We start from the raw sequence: 24,884 nt of genomic DNA on the forward strand, positions 1-24,884 counted from the left end.
CATCCACACACCTAGTCACCCCCTCAAAAAATTCAATCAAATTAGTCAGACATGATCTTCCCTTGACAAAGCCATGTTGACTATCCCTGATTAATCCTTGCCTCTCCAAGTGGAGACAAATTTTGTCCCTCAGAATTTTTTCCAATAATTTTCCTACCACTGATGTTAGGCTCACTGGCCTGTAGTTCCCCGGTTTTTCCCTACTTCCCTTCTTGAATAATGGTACTACATTAGCGGTTCTCCAGTCCTCTGGCACATCCCCTGTGGCCAGAGAGGTCCTGAATATATGTGTTAGAGCCCCCGCAATCTCTTCCTTTGCCTCACACAGCAGCCTAGGATACATTTCATCCGGGCCTGGGGATTTATCCATTTTTAGGCCAGCTAAAACCGCCAATACCTCCTCCCTCTCGATGTGAATATGTTCGAGCATATCACAGTCCCCCCGCCCTATTTCTATGTCTACATCGTCCTTCTCCATAGTGAAAACAGATGCAAAAAATTCATTTAGAACCCCTCCTACATCTTCCGGCTCCACACACAGATTGCCACTTTTGTCCCTAATGGGCCCTATTTTTTCCCTAGTTATCCTCTTACCCTTAATATACTTATAAAACACCTTAGGATTTTCCTTTATTTTGCTCGCCAGTGTTATTTCATGGCCCCTCCTTGATCTCCTACTTTCTTTTTTAAGTATCCCCCTGCACTTTTTGTACTCCTCTAGGGCTTCCTCCGTCTTTAGCCTTTTGTATCTGCCAAAAGCCCTCCTTTTTTTCCTAATCCATTCTCGTATATCCCCTGACATCCAAGGTTCCCTGTGGTTTTTGGAACCACCCTTGATCTTTACGGGAACATGTTGCCATTGTATGATCCCAATCTCCCTTCTGAAAGCCTCCCATTGCTCTGATGCGGATTTTCCTACAAGTAGCTGATCCCAGTCCATTTTGGCCAGATCCTGCCTTATCCTATTAAAATCGGCCTTCCCCCAATTTAGAACCTTTATTTCCGGCCCATCCCTGTCCTTTTCCATGACTACCTTAAATCTTACCATATTATGGTCACTGTCACCAAAGTGCTCACCTACTAGCACTTTTTCCACTTGGCCGGCCACATTCCCTAGAATTAGGTCCAGTACCGCCCCCTCTCTTGTAGGACTTTCTACATGCTGGCTCAAAAAGCTCTCCTGGATGCACTTTAAGAATTCTACACCCTCTGAGCCTTTCACACTCTGACTATCCCAGTTAATATTGGGGAAGTTGAAATCCCCCATTATTATTACCCTATTATTTGCACATTCCTCTGAGATTTGCCTACATATCTGTTCCTCTATCTCCCCCTGACTGTTTGGAGGCCTATAGTACACTCCCAGCAAAGTGCTTGCCCCCTTTTTGTTTTTAAGCTCCACCCATATGGCCTCATTAGAGGAACCTGCTAATATATCATCCCTCCTTACTGCAGTAATTGACTCCTTAACTAATATTGCGACACCCCCTCCTCTTATACCTCCCCCTCTGTCTCGCCTGAAGATTCTGTACCCTGGAATATTGAGCTGCCAGTCTTGCCCCTCCCTCAACCATGTCTCCATGATAGCAACAATATCATACTCCCATGTGTTTATCAACACCTTCAGTTCATCCACCTTACTTGCAAGACTCCTTGCATTAAAATAGATGCCATCCAGCCTTGCCCTTATATATTTGCCCTGTCTACCAAGCTGACTTGTTTTTTTCTCTATAATTGGCAGCACATCCCCCCCTATTTCAGCTCCCCTCTGTATCCCATCCCCCTGCCAAGTTAGTTTAAACCCCCCCAAACAGTGCTAGCAAACCTCCCCGCAAGGATATTTGTCCCGCTCTGGTTCAGGTGCAACCCGTCCGACTTGTACAAGTCCCACCTTTCCCAGAAGCAGGCCCAGTGATCCAGGAAAGTAAAACCCTCCCCCCTACACCAACTCTTTAGCCACGCATTCATCTGCTCTATCCTCCCATTCCTATACTCACTAGCACGTGGCACTGGGAGTAATCCAGAGATTACAACCTTTGAGGTCCTGCTCTTTAACCTGTTACCTAGCTCCCTAAATTCTTGATGCAGGACCTCATCCCCCTTCCTACCTATGTCGTTGGCCCCAATGTGGACCACGACCTCTGCCTGCTCACCCTCCCCCTTAAGAATGCCCTGTGGCCGCTCAGTGACATCCCTGACCCTGGCCCCAGGGAGGCAACAAACCATCCTGGAGTCACGTTTGCGGCCACAGAAACACCTATCTGTTCCCCTTACGATAGAATCCCCTACCACTATTGCTCATCCCACTCTTTTTCCTCCCTTCCTGAGCAGCAGAAGCGTCCCTGGTGCCAGGAAGCTGGCTGCTGCTGCCTTCCCCTGGTGAGTCATCCCCCTCAACAGTATCCAACTTGGTATACCTTTTTGAAAGGGGGATGTCCGCAGGGGTTCCCTGCACTACCTGCCTGCCTTTGTTGCTCCGCCTGATGGTCACCCCCTGTGCTGCCCTACCCTGAAGCGTGAACAACTCGCTAAACGTGCTATCCACGACCCTCTCAGCATCGCGCATGCTCCAAAATTCATCCACCCGCAGCTCGAGCGCCGCAATGCGGTCTACAAGTAGCTGCAGCTGGATGCATTTCCCGCACACATGGTCGTCAGGGACACTGGCAGCGTCCCTGACTTCCCACATGGAGCAAGAGGAGCAGAACACAGGTCTGAACTCTCCTGCCATGACTTACTCCCTTAATTAATTAAAATTTTTTATTCAATACCCCAGTTACAGGTATACTCTAGGGCGCTTTATTTACCAACTATCCCCACTACACCACATCAGTGGGGCCATGAGGACCCGTCTCTGTACTGACAGTCCTCATAACGGGTCGTCCATGTACCTCTGGTTCCTCTCCTCAATAGATGCCCATCTATCCTCCATAGCAGACCATCTATTTAGAAACAGAAGCAAAATACTGCGGATGCTGGAAATTTGAAATAAAAAGGGATGATGGTGCAAGGCAAAAGAAGATGGTAATGGGACAAGTTAAGAAACAAAAGATGAGTCTAGATGAAGTGTAAATGGCAATGGTAACCCTATCGTGGTTCTGGGGGGTTCCCGCACTTCTACTCTCACCCCTTCCCCTCCCCCCGGAAACCACGATAGGGTTCCCCTTGTCCTCACCTTTCACCCCACCAGCCTCCACATTCATGGAATCATAGAAAGTTACAGCACGGGAAGCCATTTTGGCCCATCATGTCTGCGCCGGCCAACAAAGAGCTATCCAGCCTAATCCCATTTCCCAGGCCTGTAGCCCTGCAGGTTACAGCATCACAAGTGCACGTCCAAGTACTTTGTAAATGTGGTTAGGGTTTCTGCCTCTACCACCCTTTCAGGCAGTGAGTTCCAGACCCCCACAACCCTCTGGCTGAAGAAATTGCCCCTCAAATCCTCTCTAAACATTCCACCAATTACTTTAAATCTGTGCCCCCTGGTTTTTGACCCCTCTGCTAAGGGAAATATGTCCTTTTTATCCACTTTATCTATGCCCCTCATAATTTTATACACCTCAATAAGGTCTCCCCTCAGCCTCCTCTGTTCCAAGGAAAACAAACCCAGCCTATCCAGTCTTTCCTCATAGCTCAGATTCTCTACTCCCGGCAACATCCTTGTAAATCTCCTCTATACCCTCTCCAGTGCAATCACATCTTTCCTGTAATGTGGTGACCAGAACTACATGCGGTACTCTAGCTGAGGCCTAACTAGTGTTTTATACAGTTGAAGCATAACCCCCCTGCTCTTGTATTCTATGCCATGGCTAATAAAGGCAAGCATTCCGTATGCCTTCTTAACTACCTTATCTACCTGGCCTGCTACCTTCAGGGATCTGTGGACATGCACTCCAAGGTCCCTTTGTTCCTCTACACTACTCAGTGTAATGTGTATTCCCTTTCCTTGTTAGCCCTCCCCAAATGCATTTCCTCACACTTCTCTGGATTGAATTCCATTTGCCACTGTTCTGCCCACCTGACCAATTTATTGATATCTTTCTGCAGTCTACAGCTTCCTTCTTCAGTATCAACCACACAGCTGATTTTAGTATCATCTGCAAACTTCTTAATCATACCCCCTATGTTCAAGTCTAGATCATTGATATATACCACAAAATGCAAGGGACCTAGTACTGAGCCCTGCGGAACCCCACTGGAAACAGCCTTCCAGTTACAAAAACATCCATCAACCATTACCCTCTGCTTCCTGTCTCCGAGCCAGTTTTGAATCCAACTTGACACGTTGCCCTGGATCCCATGGGCTTTTAACTTCGTGACCAGTCTGCCATGTGGAGCCTTATCAAAAGCCTTGCTAAAGTCCATATACACTACATCAAATGCACTACCCTCATCTACCCTCCTTGTTACCTCCTCAAAAAATTAAATCAAGTTTGTCAGACACGACCTTCCCTTAACAAATCCGTGCTGACTATCCTTGATTAATCCGTGTCTTTCTAAATGAAGATTTATCCTGTCCTTCAGAATTCTTTCCAATAATGTTCCCACCACAGAGGTTAGGCTGACTGGCCTGAATTACTCGGTCTATCCTTTTCTCCCTTTTTAAACAAGGGTACCACCTTAGCAGTCCTCCAGTCCTCCAGCACCACACCTGAAGCCAGAGAGGATTGGAAAATGATGGTCAGGGCCTCTGCTATTTCCTCTTTTGCTTTGCTTAACAGCCTGGGATACATTTCATCCGGGCCTGGGGATTTATCCACTTTTAAAGCTGCTAAACCTCTTAATACTTCCTCTCTCACTATGTTTATTTCATCTAATATTTCACACTCCTCCCCCAATAGCAATGTATGCTTTGCCCCTCTCCTTTGTGAAAACAGATGCAAAGTATTCATTAAGAACCCTACCGATGTCTCCCACCTCCACACACACGTTACCCTCATGATGTCTAATAGGCCCTACCCTTTCTTTAGTTATCCTCTTACTCTTAATATATTTATAAAACATTTTCCTTGATCGTCCACCGCCATTTCCGCCACCTTCAGCGTGATTCCGCCACCAAACACATCTTCCCCATACCTCCCCTTTCAGCATTCTTTTGCCTTGCACCATCATCCCCTTTGTCTCTTAATCTCTCCTGCCTTCCATCCTATCACAGACCTTCCTTTTTGTTCTTTTCTCTCCTCCCCCTTCTCCCTGCCCCTACACTTGCTTAAAAACCTTTTACATCTCCAACTTTTTCCAGTTCTGACAAAGGGTCATTGACCTGAAACATTAACTCTCTTTCTCTCTCTACAGATGCTGCCTGACCTGCTGAGTATTTCCAGCATTTTCTGGTTTTATTTCATCTCTTTCAAAGAGTCACCATGTTCATTTGAGTCTGGTGATTTATATCCTCCATGGAGGTTGCCATCCTTTCCATGGCAGCACCTACAGTCACCATTGCGTGCACCACTGCATTACTCATGTTTGAGATCAACACCTCCATTCTCTGCACACTCGCAGTTACCATGGTTGCAAACCCTGACAGAGACTCCTGCACTTATTCCTGAAGTTCCAGCACCGCTCTATTTCTGGATGGCCCCAGAGGCACAGCGTCCACCTGCAGCTGAGCAGAGCTAGGAGCGTCCAGCGCCCTCCGATGAGGACTCCTCTGCTGTTCCTGTCTCCGCCATCTGCTGATGCTCACTTGTGAGCTGTGATACACCAGGTGACAACACTAATCTTATCTCGCGAATGACCCACCGAGGTGTGCGTCTCTGCGCTGGTGCTGGGCGTTCATTTCTGTTGACAATGCTCCTTCAGAGGCTGCAGGTTCCTCTGGGGAGTCTTCCGGCTCTTCCTCCTGGACAGTGGGGAGGGGGGCTCTCGATGGTCCTGCGGGGGAGTAAAGGCATGAGTTAGACATGTGATATTAACATAGCAGACACATCCCATTGTGCAGATGATCAGTACTCAATCTATATGAACATCAGATGCCATATCAGTCACTCATGAAATCTAAATGAGAGGGTTGCAAATCTATTCTGTCACCAGCTTGCTCTACTGTGCCTGTCTCTCCGCCCCCCACTTCCAGCTCCTCTGCACCTCCGATGGTCTTGATAGCAGCCTCCTCAGCAGTGGTTAAATGCGCCATGGAAGGTGGCCCTCCTCCTGTCCTCCCCTCTCCCTCTTATTGTGGGCTCTCTTTTCCTGCAATGAGGGACACAAGTGGAGTTTGAGCGAGAATGTTGGAGTGAGTGTAGAGAATCCATAGCATAGATGCTTAGAGGGAGACAAAGATGGAGTGAGATGTCAATACCAAGGGCCCTCCCTGTGCGTTGTTAGTTGTTGCCATTGCATTACAGTGATAGCAAGTGGGAGGGGTGCATAGTAGAATGGCGGAGTGATTTTATACATAGAGAGGGATGGTTAAGGGTGCAAGGGATGTAAGGGTTAGTTGGGATGTGCAGGAGTAGGTTGACAATGCAGAATGCTGGTGATGAGAGGAGATGGAGAGCAGATTGAAGGTAAGTGTGATGTTATACTCACTTTTGCTGAGCGTAGCAGATCATTGAACCTTTTCCTGCACTGAACCCAGGTGCGACCACACAAAAACCTGGCACTAACCTCCTCAGCAATTTGCAGCCAGGCTGCCTTGGTTTGCTGAGGAGGGAAAAGGAACCTCCTTGTGCCCTCTCACTCCCTCCACAAGAGCATGGAGGGAGTTGTCATCAAATACAGGAGAAGCCTTGGTTCTTGAAGCAGTCATCTCGCTATCAGTAACACTGAGAAGCATCAGAATGTGAATGAAATACCAAGGCTGCATGGGCCCCTTAAATGCAGCTGAATCAAAGTCGTCAGCAGAGGCAAGCAACAGACCCGAACCCACTGATTGAACTGGGTAACGTGCACGGCGGGCTTAATAAGCCCAATCAAGTCAAAATCGTTATTTCAGTGCGGGTCTGGAACCCACCGAGCAGCCAACCCGATGCGAACCCGCCGCCGATGCCAAAATCGTGGCCTAAGTGTCAGAGAATGAATTATGAGGAAAGAAAGGGGGAACATAGGATTTCCAACCTTGAAAAGGAGATGACTGAGAGGGGAATTTTTGGAATATATAGGATAACGAATGGTATAGATAAAGTAAATTTTGAGATCCTATAAAAGTAAACTTCATTAGAGGACATAGCTTTAACCTTATGAAATGGAAATTTAGGAATGTTGTCAGGAAGCTCTTCATGCAGACTAATGAGCACTTGGAATGGACTTCTGGATAGGTTAGTAAAGTTAAAAACATTGGAGTCATTTAAGAAATTGTTGAGATGTGGGCAATGTTGGCAAGGCAGAATTTATTGCCCATTCCAAGTTGCCCTGAGAGCTTTACGACTCAACCACAGAAGGTGGCACTGAAGTTACAGATATGCCAGACTGGGTAGGAGTGACAGGTTCTATTTCCTGAAAGATATTAGTGAATCAGTTGGGCTTTTATGATAATCCAGCAGCTTTCATGATCATTTATTTTTACTGGTAGCAGCCTGCCAGATTTATTGAATTCAGTTTCACTACTTCCCACTTGAACTCGATACCTCTGAATTGTTAGTACAGGATCATAACTACCACACTATATTTGAATGGTGTGACAGCAAGGAGGTGGTAGGAAACTGTAGGTTTTTTCTAGATGGATGAGCTGAGATGGTTTGAATGGCCTCTGTCATCTGTATATATTTTATGAAGTCACCCTAGGTTGTTTTCACACATCCTCTAGTTGCAAAATCTAAAGAATGGTAAGTAGTCCAGTGTTGGACAAGGGAGAAAATAATTTAAAGATGAGGAATAAAGAACATAATATTTAATTGTTTGAAGGCAATGTAGATTTCTTAGGAAATCACTGAGCAGGAACTGATGTACAACACTTATCAAATTCTGTTTATTTTTTGTATTGGCAGTTGAAAGTACAGAAATTAAAAATGGATAGCGTGTTAAGTGCTACATTGCTGAAGGTGAGTGGGCAAGTCTGATTTTCAGAACAATCAGGTGTGTGCTGTCATGAACGGAACAAGTGTCTTTGTGTATCGACCAAGAAGCTTAAATGTGGTCGAGGGAGCTTAAATGTGTTAAAATCTGGATTAGCCAGCAGAAAGAACAGTAGACACCATTGTTTCAAATGAGTAACTTTTATCCGGAAGATGGTGGTGCATTAATAAATCTTGTATTGAAGAATTTAAAAAGAACCAGTAGCAGATAAAACCCATCCTGATGTGGAACAAATGATCAGTGCTTAATTTCTTGTATATTTACCAGCAGCATTTAACCAGATGAGTTGGAGCTCACCAGTCTTTTTACCGCAGTACCTTTAATAACCTGTTTCTGTCAGTCATGATACATAAATGAAGAGCATTAAGTAGTTATCTAGCATAGAACTGTTAGTTACTCTACCTTTGGCAGGCATTTAATTTTTAGTAGTTTAGAAAAACTGCTTAAAAACAGACCAGAAAATGGGATAAGCTGATAAGCTTTTCCCAGACCAATTGAGCAGTCTCCTAGTGAATCAGCCATGGAGCAGTATTGAGCTGGACCATCTTGCCCTCCTGACGAAAGAGGATATCCTGATGGGGGAGACTAACAACGAACAAATGGGAAGGCAAGGAATAGATAGATTTTTTTTAAAGTTAAGAGATGTAATCTATCCACACCCAATTTATTTTTTAATACAAATTGTTTTTGAGAGACTACTGTACACTGAAATCTGTTGTAGTTCCATATAGTTTCCTAATCCTGTTACAATACTCATTATAATAAATCTACAAAAAAAAGAATTTGCATTTGTTTCATGACAGACAATGTGTGAATTTTGAAAGCTCCAAGCACATTCGACTGAAAGGGTAAATAGACCCATTTCATGATGACCTCATTGTAAGCTGTGATTATAAATGAACTGTGAGAAATGGAAAGATGATTGTGTTAAAGAAAACCTCACGAACATGGTGCACAATAACCATGCATGATAATGACAGTGACCTCATATATCATTGTCACTGCCACACAAGATTAGAAATTGGCACACTTTGGGGTTGTGTAGCTAGCATCACAGCATTATAGGAAAAGACAGAAATCAGATGGACTAAAGCTGTCAGAAAAACTTAAATAAGGAAAAAGCTGTCTGATTTTACATATCAACAGAAGTTACTGAATAAATTACAACATTGCAAATTAAGAAATCTAAAGTTCAACAACATTTTGCTATTTTGCCAATTTAAATACCTATCAGTTAGCAGTTTAATGTAATTAAAGTGTATTAAGTTACTTAAGATGCAGAGTCCTTAAACTTGGATTTATACAACAAATATTTTAATAAATTCAATAATAATGTGACTGGAACTTCTTTTCCCTCTGAAAATATTTACTTTTGTAAATATACTACATACAATGGTAGTACCACACTTAGAAACATCAGTTATATGAAGCTGAAGCAGCTGAGGCTGGAATTTCTTTCCACACATCTGTGGCAGTAAATTATGCAGTATGTTTAAAAGTTAAAGGACTAAAGATTGAAATTATCTTGCTCAGTTTTAAAGAAGCAACATTTGGAAAGAAAGTAAGCCCATGAAGTTAATACTGCATGCCAAGAAGAAGATTTTTAAGATCACTGTCATGTTTGGGAAACAGTGAACTGTAGCTCAAACAACACAGCAGAGCCCTCCAAATGTAATAATAATCATCAACTCAAAGTATTTATTATTTTAAGCAAGTTCTTTTCTTATATCATAGCACACATTGGATAACAATGGAATACCCAGTTTACCCTGGGTATGGTAGCATAGTGATAATGTCACTGGGCTAGTAATCCAGAGGCCTGGACTAATGATCTGGAGATGGGTAGTTCAAATCCCACCATAGGCAGCTGGAGAATTTAAATTCAATTAAATAATTCTGGAATTAAAAACTAGTATCGGTAATGGTGACCATGAAACTACCGGATTGTCGTAAAAACCCATCTAGTTCACTGATGTCCTTCAGGGAAGGAAATCTGCCATCCTTACCCGGTCTGGCCTATATGTGACTCCAGACCCACACCAATGTGGTTGACTCTTAACTGCCCTCTGCGTTTCAAGAAGGTGGCTCACCACCAACTTCTTAAGGGCACTTGGGCATGGGCAATAAATGCTGGCCTTGCCAACGACGCCCACATCCCATGAACAATTTAAAATAAAACCCACATGGAAGATAGAATTGTTACAGCACGGAAGAAGGCCATTTGGCCCGTCGAACCCATGCCGGCTCTCTGCAAGAGCTCAGCTAGTCCCACTTCCCCGTAGCCCTGTAAATTTCTTTCCTTCAGATACTTATCCAATTCCCTTTTGAAAGCCGTGACTGCACCTGCCTCCACCACCCTTTCAGGCAGTGCATTCAAGATTTTAACCACTCACTGTGTAAAAAAGTTTTTTCTTACGTCGCAATTGGTTCTTTTGCAAATCACCTTAAATCTGTGTCCTCTGGTTCTCGACCCTTCTGCCAATGGGAGCAATTTCCCTCTATCTACTCTGTCTAGACCCCTCATGATTTCGAACACCTCTATCAAATCTCCTCTCAATCTTCTATGCTCTAAGGAGAGCAACCCCAGCTTCTGCAATCTATCCACATAACTGAAGTCCCTCATCCCTGGAATCATTCTCGTAAATCTTTTCTGCACCCTCTCTAAGGCCTTCACATCCTTCCTAAAGTGTGGTGCCCAGATTTGGACACAGTACTCCATGTTGGGGCCGAACCAGTGCTTTATACAGGTTCATCATAATTTCCACACTTTTGTACTCTATACCTCTATTTATGAAGCCCAGGATCCCATAAGCTTTTCTAACTGCTTTCTCAACCTGTCCTGCCACCTTCAATGATTTTTGCACACATACCCCCAGATCTCTCTGTTTGTGCACCCCCATTTAGTTTATATTTCCTCTCTTCATTCTTTCTACCAAAATGTATCACTTTTTACACTTTTCTGCATTAAATTTCCATCTGCCACGTGCCTGCCCATTTCGCCAGCCTGTCTGTCTTCCTGAAGTCTATCACTCGCCTCCTCACTGTTCACTATACTTCCAAGTTTTGTGTCTTCTGCATATTTTGAAATTGTGCCCTGTACATTCACGTCCAAGTCATTAATATATATCAAGAAAAGCAGTGGTCCTAGAACTGACCCCTGGGGAACACCACTGTATACCTTCTTCCAGTCCAAAAAACAACCATTCACCATTACTCTCTGTTTCCTGTCACTTAGCCAATTCCATATCCATGCTGCCACTGTCCCTTTTATTCCATGGGCTTCAACTTTGCTGGCAAGCCTATTATGTGGCACTTTGTCAAACGCCTTTTGGAAATCCATGTACACTATGGCAACCACATTACCCTCATCAACCCTCTCTGTTACCTCATCAAAAAAATCAATCAAGTTAGTTAAACACGATGTGCCTTTAACAAATCCATGCTGGCTTTCCTTAATTAATCCACACTGTTAATTTTGTCCCTGATTACTGTTTCTAAAAGCTTCCCCACTACCGAAGTTAAACTGACTGGCCTGTAGTTGCTGGGTTTATGTTTACACCCTTTTTTGAACAATGGTGTAACATTTGCAATTCTCCAGTCCTCTGGCACCATCCCTGTATCTAAGGAGGATTGGAATATTATGGCCAGTATCTCTGCGATTTCTTCCCTCAGCATTCTAGGATGCATCCCATCCGCTCCTGGTGATTTATTTACTTTAAGTACAGCCAGCCTTTCTAATACCTCTTTATCAATTTTTATCCTATCAAGTATCTCCACTACCTCCTCTTTCACTATGACTTTGGCAGCATGCTCTTCCTTGGTGAAGACAGATGCAAAGTATTCACTTAGTACCTCAGCTATAGCCTCTGCCTCCATACATAGGTCTCCTTTTTGGTCCCTAATCAGCCCCATCCTTCCTCTTATTACCGTTTTACTATTTATATGCCAATAGAAGACTTTTGGATTACCTTTTATGTTGGCTGCCATTCTATTCTCATACCCTCTCTTTGCCCCTCTTATTTTCTTTTTCACTTGTGCTCTAACCTTTCTAAATATAGCTTGATTCTCAGATGTATTTGCAACCTGACATCTGTCATATGCGCTCTTTTTATGCTTCATCATATTCTCTATCTGTTTCATCATAGAAACATAGAAGACAGGAGCAGGAGTAGGCCATTCGGCCCCTCGAGCCCACTCAGCCATTTAATGAGATCATGGCTGATCATCCAAATTCAGTACCCTGTCCCTGCTTTCTCCCCATATCCCTTGATCCCTTTAGCCTCAAGAAATATATCCAACTCTTTCTTGAATATATTTAATGAATTGGCCTCAACTGCCCTGTGTGGCAGAGAATTCCACTGGTTCACCACTCTCTGGGTGAAGAAATTCCTCCTCATCTCAGTCCTAAATGGCTTACCCCTTATCCTTAGACTGTGACCCCTGGTTCTGGACTCCCCCGCCACCGGGAACATCCTTCCTGCATCTAGTCTGTCTGGTCCTGTTAGAATTTTATAAGTTTCCATGAGATCCCCTCTCATTCTTCTAAACTCTAGCGAACATAAGCCTAATCGACCCAATCTCTCCTCATACGTCATTCCTGCCATCCCAGGTATCAGTCTGGTGAATCTTCGCTGCACTCTCTCCATGGCAAGAACATCCCTCCTCAGATAAGGCGACCAAAACAGCACACAATACTCAAGGTGTGGTCTCACCAAGGCCCTGTACAACTGTGTAGGGGGTGACGTGTGGCGCGTGCACCCAGTCAGCTATGCCCCTGACTGCCTGTGAGCGGTTTGAATCGCTCCCACACCCCTGGGTTCTAGACACCGGAATTAGGTACAGGCGACGATACCGAAAAGTCGAGTAGACAAGTGGTTTGGTGTAAGAAAACCAAGATTTTATTAAAACAGAAATGAAAACACAGTCTTATGAGAAATTACTGGTAGAAAAATTACAGGCATATAACAATAATTATACTTATACAGGAAATGGGGAACACACGACACATCGAGGGTAAAACAACTATTTTAACAATCCCCTTATCCTTATCCCACCCCTGTACCTAACTAGGTTAAGCTATGAGGGGCCAGAAATTCATGCTCACCAATCCATAGAAACATAGAAGATAGGAGCAGGAGTAGGCCATTCGGCCCTTCGAGCCTGCTCCGCCATTCAATGAGATCAGGGCTGATCATCCAAATTCAGTACCCTGTCCCTGCCTTCTCCCCATTTCCCTTGATCCTTTTAGCCTTAAGAAATATATCCAACTCTTTTTTGAATATATTTAATGAACTGGCCTCCAACGCGCTCTGTGGCAGAGAATTCCACAGGTTCACCACTCTCTGGGTGAAGAAATTCCTCCTCATTTCAGTCCTAAATGGCTTACCCCTTATCCTTAGACTATGACCCCTGGTTCTGGACTCCCCGGCCATCATAAACATCCTTCATGCATCTAGTCTGTCCAGGCCTGACAGAATTTTATAGGTTTCGATGAGATCCCCTCTCAATCTTCTAAACTCCAGTGAGTATAAGCCCAATCGACACAATCTCTCCTCATACGTCATTCCTGCCATCCCAGGTATCAGCCTGGTGAATCTTCGCTGCACTCCTTCCATGGCAAGAATGTCCTTCCTCAGGTAAGGCGACCAAAACTGCACACAATACTCAAGGTGCGGTCTCACCAAGGCCCTGTACAACTGTAGCAAGACATCCTTGTTCCTGTACTCGAACCCTCTTGCTACGAAGGCCAACATACCATTTGCCTTCTTAACCGCCTGCTGCACCTGCATGCGTACCTTCAGCGACTGGTGCACAAGAACACCCAGGTCTCTTTGCACTTCCCCTTCTCCCAATCTATTGCCATTCAAATAATAATCTGCCTTCCTGTTTTTGCCACCAAAGTGGATAACCTCACATTTATCCACATTATAGTGCATTTGCCATGTTTCTGCCCAATCATCCAATCTGTCCAAATCGTACTGGAGTTTCACGACATCCTCCTCACAGCTTACCCTCCCACCCAGCTTTGTGTCGTCTGCAAATTTGGAGATATTACATCCAATTCCCTCGTCCAGATCATTAATATATATTGTGAACAGCTGGGGTCCTAGGACCGATCCTTGCGGTACCCCACTAGTCACTGCCTGCCACTCAGAAAACGACCCGTTTATTCCAGCTCTTTGCTTTCTGTCCGCCAACCAGTTTTCTATCTAAGTCAATACCTTGCCCCCAATCCCATGTGCCTTAATTTTGCACGCTAATCTCTTATGTGGGACCTTATCGAAAGCCTTCTGAAAGTCCAAATACACCACATCCACTGGTTCTCCCTTATCTATTTTACCAGTTACATCCTCAAAAAATTCCAGTAGATTAGTCAAGCATGATTTACCTTTTGTAAATCCATGTTGACTTTGTCCGATCCTGTCACTGCTTACCAAGTGCTCTGCTATTATATCTTTTATAATAGATTCTAGCATTTTCCCCACTACCGATGTCAGGCTTACCGGTCTATAATTCCCTGCTTTTTCTCTACCACCTTTTTTGAATAGTGGGGTAACATTAGCTACCCTCCAATCCATGGGTACTGTTCCAGAGTCTATCGAGTTCTGGAAGATGACCAGCAATGCATCTACTATTTCTAGGGCCACTTCCTTAAGTACCCTGGGATGTAGATTATCAGGCCCTGGGGATTTATCAGCCTTCAGTCCCATCAATTTTCCTAACACCATTTCCCTACAAATACTGATTTCTTTCAGTTGCACCCTTTCATCAGGCCCTATGTTCCCCGGCATCTCTGGGAGGTTATTTGTGTCCTCCTTTGTGAAGACAGAACCAAAGTATGAATTTAGTTGGTCTGCCATTTCTTTGTTTCCCATTATAAATTCCCCTGATTCTGACTGCAAGGGACCTACGCTTGACTTCACCAATCTTTTTCTCTTCACATATCTATAAAAGCTTTTACAGTCAGTTTTTATGTTCCCTGCAAGCTTACTCTCATATTCTATTTTCCCTTTCTTAATTAATCCCTTTGTCCTCCTTTGTTGAATCCTAAACTGCTCCCAATCCTCAGGATTATTGCTTTTTCTGGCCAATTTATATGTCGTCTCCTTGGATCTTATGCTATCCCTAATTTCCCTTGTTAGCCACGGTTGAGTCACCTTTTTTGTTTTATTTTTATGCCAAACTGGGATGACCAAATTCTGTAGGTCATCCATTCGGTCTTTGAATGTTTGCCATTGCCTGTCCACCGTCAACCCTTTGAGTGCCATTCCCCAATCAATCCCACCCAACTCGCTCCTCAGACCATCGTAGTTTCCTTTATTTAAATTGAGGACCCTAGTCTCTGAGTCAACTACTTCATTCTCCATCTTAATGAAGAATTCGATCATATTATGATCGCTCCGACCCAAGGGGCCTCGTACAAGATTGCTAATTAATCCTTTCTTGTTACATAATACGCAGTCTAAGATGGCCTGATCTCTGGTTGGTTCCTCGACATATTGGTCCAGGAAACCATCCCGTAAACACTCCAGGAATTCCTCCGCCACAGTATTGTTACTAATTTGGTTGGCCCAATCTATATGTAGATTAAAGTCATCCATGATGACTGCTGTGCCCTTATTGCACGCTTCTTTAATTTCCCTTTTCATGCCATCCCCAACTTCCGCCTTACTGTTGGGAGGTCTATATACCACTCCCACTAATGTTTTTTTCCCCTTAGTATTTCTCAATTCTACCCATACAGATTCCACATCATCAGAGCTAATATCCTTCATTACAGTTGTATTAATCCCTTCTTTAACCAGTATTGCTACCCCACCTCTCTTTCCTTTTTGCCTATCTTTCCTGAATATCGAATACCCCTGGATGTTGAGTTCCCAGTCTTGGCCATCCTTGAGCCACGTTTCCGTAAACGCAACCAAATCATATTCGTTTACCTCTATTTGCGCAGCCAATTCATCCACCTTATTACAAATGCTCCTCGCATTAAGACACAAAGCCTTCATGCTTGTTTTTTTAACGCTTTTAGACCTATTAGAATTATTATTTACTGTGGCCACGTTTGATTTAAACCGTTGATTTCTCTGACTGCCACTTTTGTTTTTCTCCTTCCTATCTTTTGCTTTTATCCCTGTTTCCCTTTCCTCTGTCTCACTGCTCAGGTTCCCAACCCCCTGCCATTTTAGTTTAAACCCCCCCCCCCGAACAGTGCTAGCAAACCTGCCCGCAAGGATATTTGTCCCGCTCTGGTTCAGGTGCAACCCGTCCGACTTGTACAAGTCCCACCTTCCCCAGAAGCAGGCCCAGTGATCCAGGAAACTAAAGCCCTCCCTCCTGCACCAACTCTTTAGCCACGCATTCATCTGCTCTATCCTTCTATTCCTATACTCACACGTGGCACCGGGAGTAATCCAGAGATTACAACCTTTGAGGTCCTGCTCTTTAATCTGCTACCTAGCTCCCTAAATTCTTGTTGCAGGACCTCATCCCTCTTCCTACCCATGTCATTGGTCCCAATGTGAACCACGACCTCTGACTGTTCACCCTCCCCCTTCAGAATGCCCTGCAGCCGTTCAGTGACCTCCTTGACCCTGGCACCAGGGAGGCAACAAACCATCCTGGAGTCACGTCTACGGCCACAGAAACGCCTATCTGTTCCCCTTACGATAGAATCCCCTACCACTATTGCTCTCCCACTCTTTTTCCTCCCTTCCTGAGCAGCAGAAGCACCCCTGGTGCCGGGAAGTTGGCTGCTGCTGCCTTCCTCTGGTAAGTCATCCCCCTCAACAGTATCCAAATCGGTATACCTGTTTGAGAGGGGGATGGCCACAGGAGTCCCCTGCACTACCTGCCTGCCTCTACTGCTCTGCCTGATGGTCACCCATTTCCCTTCTGCCTGTGCAGCCCTTACCTGTGGTGTGACCACCTCATTAAACGTGTTATCCACGACCCTCTCAGCATCGTGAATGCTCCAAAGCCCATCCATCCGCAGCTCTAGCGCCGCAATGCGGTCTGCTAGTAGCCACAGCTGGATGCATTTCCAGCACACTTGGTCATCAGGGACACCGGCAGTGTCCCTGAATTCCCACATAGAGCAAGAGGAGCATAACACGGGGCTGGGATCTCCTGGCATGACTTACCCTTTAATTAATTTTAATTAATTCACTATCACCAATTAAAGGTAAACTCTAAGGCGCTTGTATGGTTTACCAACAGTCCCCGCTACACCAGAAAAAACCTTAGCAACTATAAACCACAGAGTTAAAGTTTAAAAAAGAGAAACACTCACCAACCAATCACTTACCTGCTCCCTGGTGACGTCACACTCTGATTACTTTTACCTCTCTCCCCTGCTGAGTTGGTAAGCTCAGTTGGAACTGTTCGGGCCTCGGTGCTCGCGCCGGTTTTTATACCGGGCTCCTCCTCGCCTCACTGCTCCCTGGAACTGGTCAGGCCTCGGTACTCGCGCCGGTTTTTATACCAGGCTCCTCCTCGCCTCGCTGCTGCCTGTTCAGAACTGGTCGGGCCTCAGTACTCGTGTCGGTTTTTATACCGGGCTCCTCCTCGCCTCGCTGCTCCCTGGTCCGAACTGGTCGGGCCTCGGTACTTGCGCCGGTTTTTATCCTGGGCTCCTCCTCGCCTCGCTGCTCCCTGGTCCGAACTCGTCGGGCCTCGGTACTCACGCCGGTTTTTATACCGGGCTCCTCCTCGCCTTGCTGCTCCCTGGTCCAAACTGGTCGGGCCTCGGTACTCGCGCCAGTTTTTATACCAAAGCAAAGCCTGTTGTTTAACAATTGCGAGTTTTGAGGTCTGGTCTCCTGTCCTTTGGGGTACTCCGTCACCACGTGGTCTCAGGGTGCGGTGCTGGAGCTGTTGTTGCGACACACCTTTCCTCTCCTTAGTTACCGTCGTCGTCTCGTCGCGATGAGTTCTCTTCTTCTCCCTCGGGCGGTCGTCGGCGGTAACGTTGCGTCAGTGGGACAGTTGGCAGTCTTCACTGCCTAGATTTTCCTACCCATTCTTGGAACGCCAGTATATTCGTTATGGCGTGGACACCTGCGTTTAACGCCTGCTTAATTCGCAGTGTTCAATAGCCAACTTATTCTCACGGTCCATATATTTTCTTCCTCCAAGCGCCAGCTTATAACTCGGCGCTCGGTTTTTATTAGTGCGTCTTCTGCTGCCCTTCTCTGCTCTTGTCGGGTCTTTACCTTTTTCTTCGTCTTGCCTTGTCTCATCTTGTTTCGTCTGCCCCTTTTTGGTGGCCTGGGTGTTCTGTATAACTTTGGACTCAGGTCTCGTTCCCCTCTCCCGCGTTTGGTATGGATGTCCTTGGCTGTTAAATCCAATGCGGGGAGCGAGAAGAGAACCCGCCACGAGGCCAGGGCATGAGTACGGGCGGCAGCAGCCCAAGACCAGACAAGAGGTCAGAGTCAAGAGAGCGATCGTTACTGATGGGCCGACAATTATACTCTTTCCAATGGCTCTTATCTGCGTGCCAAATCAGGTCAGTCCATTGTTTCACTTTTGGCGGGCTGTTTTAAATGATTATACCAATCTAAACTAACTGGCTTTAGATGGCCGTTTATCGCACCTGATGGCCCGATGTCCGGGCTGTATTGTCATTAATGCATTTTAATCAGCCTGTGCAGCCTTGATGGCTTCCATAAGCTGTTTCCGATTATTTATGCAGACAAACTAATGGCCTTGTGCTTAGGCCTAACTGGGTTGATCTGTTTTGCTCTGATGTAATGCATATTCAATGTTTGCCTAGCTGTCTGGCCCTTCAAACACAAAAGTCCTTTTCATAGAAATGCATTTTAAGTTTCGATTTCCCAAAGCAGCCTGTTCTGTGCTGCAGAGTCCAAGCTTTTAAAATCTCTCAGGCTTTTGGTCACGAGGTGCGGACGCCATCTTGTGGGTACTCTTTTTTAAATTGTCCATACAGGGTCTCTTTTATTAATAACCTTGGGGGATGTGGAAATTTTGAGAACTTTACACTCCCCCTGTAATACTAAAACTTGCTTGAAGTATCATCCTTACAAGGTGTGCAAAATTTTCCGACCCTCCATAGTCAACCTTCCCCTGTAATTACCTATCTAACATACCCACGACACATGCACTTCCCATTCCGCGAAAATGTAGTGTACATAAGTATACATAGAATAATTACAGTCTTTTACACATATCCAAGTATGGAGGGGTCTAACACCCCTGCACCACTTGGTACACATACATCGTTATTAACAACGCGTCGCAAAATCTTTATTTAAAAACAACAAACACAAAAAAACAACAATCTTTAATCAAAAATACAAAAAAACTCAAACAGGTGTATCTCCCTCCACCTTCACATAATGTTCCTTCCAGATCCTCTGGTTTCGGAATTCTAACAACTGACCTTTTCCCTTGCACTGGATGCAGACTAGATACAACACTATCCCTAACTGGCAAACCACGAGAATGTGGGAAGCCAGTCTGATCCACGAAGGGACCTATATGTTATTGAAAATGTCCCACCGGGGTGGAATCACAATATCCAATATCTTAGCCCCTATCTCTACTGTTTTCTGCTCTAGAGTGTAAAAATGTTTCTGTGAAACTATAACGGCCTTGAGTATTTTGGTAAGGTGTTCTGGGAGAGGGGGAATTTTGTAGCCGAAATGCGCTACGTACTTTTGCAAATTGGTAAAATTCTCCTTCACAGTGAAGTGAACAGTGGAGGGTTCAGGAATGGGGACAATCCATTCCTGGGCCACTTGAACTTCTGCCTCGGGTTTAAAACAGAAACTGCTGTCACTAACCGGACACCAGCTGTGCTGTCCATGCTGGTAGTAAGATGCTCCTGTGGTGACACAATATATCCCACCTCCTATATATGCTACCTGCGGGGGAACATGACCTTGTGCCATTGCCTCCATGGTACAATTTATAGGTTTCGCGCCAGCAGCTCTGAACCCACACTGCGGTTTTGAATAGGCATTCAAGTGCTGGGGACACAGGATTATGTGTGCTCCCTGGCTCCGGCACCCTGAGAGGTCAGTACCTGTCATAGCGTGCTCCCACTTTATGACGTAAGGTGGGACCGTTGTGAAACGAATGTGTGCACCCCCTTGAATGACTCCAATGTTCTCTACCCTGTATACCGGTGCGGGTCGGGCTGTCCTACCCATGACCGGCATCCTAACTACTACTCCCATGATCGTGTGGCTGGACCGTCCACAATCCACTGGGACTAGGTAGGCCTCAGAAGCTAGCCAGAGTTGGCACGGGCTTAATGCATTCTCAAATGGATGGAGGGCTGCGAGGTGTTTGTTGCTGATCCAGGAGGGGACTAAACCCTGTTTTAAATCCTCCAGGTTACTGCGGCCCTCGCCCAGCAACCACGCCCCATATAGCACGCACACCTCGTTCTGTGCAGCCTGGTCAGAAGCATTCCTGTCCTCCCTTATGAGGTCTTTTACCGTCTTTGCATGCTTCTCCAACTCCGCTATAATCTCCTTTTAAATGGACCGTCATGGCCTGGTCCTCGTGCAACTCCGAGCCCACTACTTTGTTCTCATCCATTAATATCTTCCTTAACTGTGTTTTTAAACCGTTTATCTGGGTCTGCAGCTCTGTGTCATCCAAACTGTTGATGACAGAGGACCCAGTATTAAACGCAGTAAAAACATCATTCCATACTCCCCTTCTTTGTCTCCACGCATTACCCAAAAACTCGCGGTGTGTGGTGTACAGTTCGGTTTTGTCGACATTGGCGAAATCAAACTCATAAAACTTCCTGAACATGTCCTTCAATAGGGGCTGGTATAGCTGCTCTGTTTCTTTGGGACACCACTCCGGCAAATGTACCTCGGTGAGATTTAAAATCACGGAGGCTACTGCGTAGTGTACCCCCTGGTACAGCACCTGATCTGTAGGCACTAGTACCAGCCCATTCCCTGGTCCCTTGGTGGTGGTGGGGCACCCTTCCCTGTGTATTCTCGCTGCCGGTGCCGTAGGCGGGGCTTACGGGGGCGGGTTACAAGCTCAGTGGCATTGACTGGGATCGGGGAGAATGGGACTGCGCACGCCTTCGGGCTGGTATCCCACTTCATCCCCTCCCCGGCGTCTTGCCACTGCCGGTGGAAAATGATAGATATGCCTGCGGGGCAGACTCTCTCTGACCCCCACATACAGATGTAAATTCCTTGATCCGGTTCCCACCACTTGTCCCAACACACACTTAATCCTCCGTGAGTCCCTGTAATCGTCCAGTGGGTATTGTTCCCCAACCGTTCCCACTCGACTGCGGGGTTCCTCATATCTTTGCTCAGCTTCCTGAGCCACCACCACCTATCCAGAGGAATGTGTCCCTTGCACGTTAGACATACACGCTTCCCTACGGTGACGCTGACCCTTGTGGTAGCAACCCGTACCCTGGGGCACAGGAGGGAGGCCTCCTCGTACGTGAATCCGGTCTGGCTGGAGTACTGAGATGAATTGGACCCCAGCCACCCCGGCCACCTTCCCTCGTGGACGTAGATGGCAGTCTCCTCCATCTCTCGTTCGCCGCTTCCGTCGGTTGCTACGGGTGCCCTGTCTCCGGAGCACCCATAGATGTGGGATTCCTCCACGTCGCCCCTCTTTCCCAGGCTCAGTCCCATCAGGGCGAGTAAGATTACGATCCCCTTCATCTCGACAGTCTTTCTGAAACAGATAGAAAAATATACAGCCAGGTCCCCAAGAGATTCTCTGGCTTGGGTGAAGCATAGTCGAGCCTTGCGACCTCGACTCAAATACACACTCTTGGCAGATTATTACTTATCTAAAACTACCCATCACCTTACTTAACTTTAAGCTAAAACACCCAAACTTAAGTTAAATACTTAAACTTAACAATACAAACTTGCCTTACCTAAACTATGTACATCCGCCGCCTGTCTCCGGGCGGCCAGGCTAATTGCTGGTTGGACTGCGGCACACCGCTTCCTCCGGCGTGGCCGCACTGTCCTGTACTTTCGGTCCCTCGCCGCCCGCGGCGACTAGCTGAGGACCTCTGTCCTTTGAATTTCCCCTGACTCGGGAGGCTGTCCCTTTAAACTGGGGAGCTGGTGACCATGGCTTTCTTGGCTGGGGCGTCCGGGGGGACCTTCTAGGGACTTTGGCGGGTGGGGCTTTCTTGGCCGATGGGCCTTTAACCCGGACCGCGGTCCCCTCCGGTGCGGCCTGTGGGCTAACCACTGCCGCTGGCCGGGGATCTTCTTCCTTAGGCTTGACCTCTCCCGAACCTGGGCTAGGGGCAGGTACCTCTTCATAGCCTGTTGCTGTCGGCTGAGAGTCTCCGCCCCCAGGTCCCAAAACTGGGTCCGGGGCGGGGTCTTTGCCCTCAGGTCCCTCCTCCTCTATACCTGGGTTAGGGGCGGGGTCTTCACCCTCGGGTCCCTCCTCGTCTGGATCCCAGAAGAGTGGGGGAATGTCCCAATCGATGGGTGGGATGGCCCCTCCCTTTAAGCAAGCCACGGCGCCTGCCCGTGCAGCCTGTGAATTCACTCCTGCTGCAGGCTGAGGATTTTTATCCTCAGACCTTACCCCAACTGGCTGTTTTCCCCTTTCAGGTTGAAACAGTTTGCACTGGTTGATATGAAACCATTTGGTACGCCGGGGCATCTTAACGGCGTATACCATGGGGCTGGCTTTATCTACAACTAGCTGGAGTGCCCGGCGGTGCCGAGTGTTTTTTGAGGGCATGCTGTTATGAAAAAAGTAGAAATAATTTTTATATATATAAATGTGTTTGTCTGTCTTGTCTGTGTGGGAAGGAGAGAGCGAGAGAGAGGGAAAGAGAGAGAGAGAGAGAGAGCGGGGGGGGGCAGAGAGGCCCGGGGGATCGAGAGTGAGACTGGGGGGGAGAAGAGAGAGACTGGGGGGGGGGAGAGAGACTGGGGGGGGAGAGAGAGAGAGACTGGGGGGGGAGAGAGACTGGGGGAGAGAGAGAGGACTGGGGGGGAGAAGAGAGAGACTGGGGGGAGAGAGAGAGAGAGACTGGGGGGGAGAGAGAGAGAGAGACTGGGGGAGAGGAGAGGAGACTGGGGGGAGAGAGAGAGAGAGACTGGGGGGAGAGAGAGAGAGAGACTGGGGGGGAGAGAGAGAGAGAGAGACTGGGGGGGGAGAGAGAGAGAGACTTGGGGGGGAGAGTGAGACTGCGGGTGAAGAAGGGCGGCCGCCATTTTGTGAGGTCGGCGGGAAGTTCCCTCACCCCTCTCTCTCTCCCTCCCCCCTCTCTCTCCCTGCCCCTGTCTCTCCCCCTCTCTCTCCCCCGCCCCTCTCTCTCCCCGCCCCTCTCCCCGCCCCTCTCTCTCCCCGCCCCTCTCTCCCTCCCTCCCCGCTCTCTCTCCTCCCTCCCTGCTCTCTCTCCCTCCCTCCCTCCCTCTCTCTCTCTCCCTCTCCTCTCCCTCCGACTCACCATGGTACCAGAACGGAGCATATCCGACACCGGGAGTCCGGGTGCCCATCGCTCCGAAGCGAGTCCGGGGTTCCTCATGGTTAACGTGGCGGGCCTTTGGACCCAGTTGGCCGGGCGGTAGTGGAACGCCTTTCGCTGTGGACTCCCGTGTCCGATATTGGTCGGGGACGGCTCATGTGAAAGCCCCGGTTTTCCCGGTCCCACACTCACGGCAAGAGAGAGAGGGGGAAGGAGAGAGAGAGAGAAGGAGGAAGAGAGGGGAGAGGAGAGAGAGAGAGAGAGGGGGGTGAAGGAGAGCGAGAGAGAGAGAAATTTTTAAGCTTCAGGCCCGGCTGGTCTGTAATGGCCGCCACTCACCTCAGTAACGGCAGTTTGAAGGATTAGGCCCCGCCCACAAACGCCAGGCCTTTTTGTAAAACTAGTTATGAGACTGGTGGGCTGGTCACTCTCCTCTCCCTTCCCTCCCCCTCTCCCTCTCCCTTCCCTCCCCCTCTCCTCTCCCTCCCCCTCCCTCCCCCTCTCTCTCTCCCTCCCCCTCTCCTCTCCCTCCCTCTCCCTCCCCTCTCTCTCTCTCCCTCCCCCTCTCCTCCTCTCCCTCCCTCCCCCTCTCTCTCTCCCTCCCCCTCTCCTCTCCCTCCCTCCCCCTCTCCTTCCCCCTCTCCTCTCCCTCCCTCCCCCTCTCTCTCTCCCTCCTCTCCCTCCCTCCCTCCCCCTCTCCTCTCCCTCCCCCTCTCTCCCTTTCCTCTCCCTCTCCCTCTCTCTCCCTCCCTCCCCCTCTCTCTCCCTCCCTCCCCCTCTCTCTCCCTCCCTCCCTCCTCCCTCTCTCCTCTCCCTCCCCCTCTCCCTCCTTTCCTTTCTCTCCCTCCCTCCCCTCTCCCTCCCTCCCCATCCCTCCCCTCTCCCTCCCCAGCGCCTCAGGCCCGGCCGGACTCACCTCGGTACCAGAACGGAGTCAGTCCGACAACGGGAGGCCGGGTGCCCAGCGTTCCGAAGCAAGCCCGGGGTTCCTGACGGTTAACGCGGCGGGCCTTTGGACCCGGTTGGCCGGGCGGCAGATGAACGCCTTTCGCTGCGGACTCCCATGTCCAATTGCGGTCGGGGACGGCTCATTGGAAAGCCCCGGTTTTGCCGGTCCCGCACTCACGGCAAGAGAGAGAGGGGGAAGGAGAGAGAGAGAGTGAAGGAGAGAGAGAGAGAGGGAAGAAGAGAGGGAAGAGGAGAGAGAGAGAGAAATTTTTTGAGCTTCAGGCCCGGCCAGTCTGTAATGGCCACCACTCACCTGAATAACGGCAGTTTGAAGGATTAGGCCCCGCCCACAAACACCATGAAACGCCCCCCGTAACGAGGTGCGCGGATTGGTCAACCTTCACGTCACTCAATGCTAATGAGCGGATTTCCCCCGTATGATTGGCCAACCGCTAATGAG

At 47.6% G+C, this 24,884-nt stretch overlaps 1 protein-coding gene across 2 annotated transcripts in view; it reads left to right on the forward strand.

Moving 5' to 3' along the window:
• Window positions 1-24,884, forward strand: part of c5h10orf67 (chromosome 5 C10orf67 homolog) — a 419,952-nt gene that overhangs the window by 150,049 nt on the left and 245,019 nt on the right. For both annotated transcript variants that reach the window (XM_085987765.1, XM_085987766.1), the window contains one exon: window positions 7,926-7,979. In XM_085987765.1, the coding sequence (XP_085843891.1) occupies window positions 7,926-7,979 (54 nt within the window). The remainder of the gene's footprint in view (window positions 1-7,925; window positions 7,980-24,884) is intronic.

The sequence above is a fragment of the Somniosus microcephalus genome, chromosome 5 (genome assembly GCF_052327205.1).
Source record: "Somniosus microcephalus isolate GS21.2 chromosome 5, FLI_Smic_1.0, whole genome shotgun sequence".
Lineage (NCBI taxonomy): Eukaryota > Metazoa > Chordata > Chondrichthyes > Squaliformes > Somniosidae > Somniosus > Somniosus microcephalus.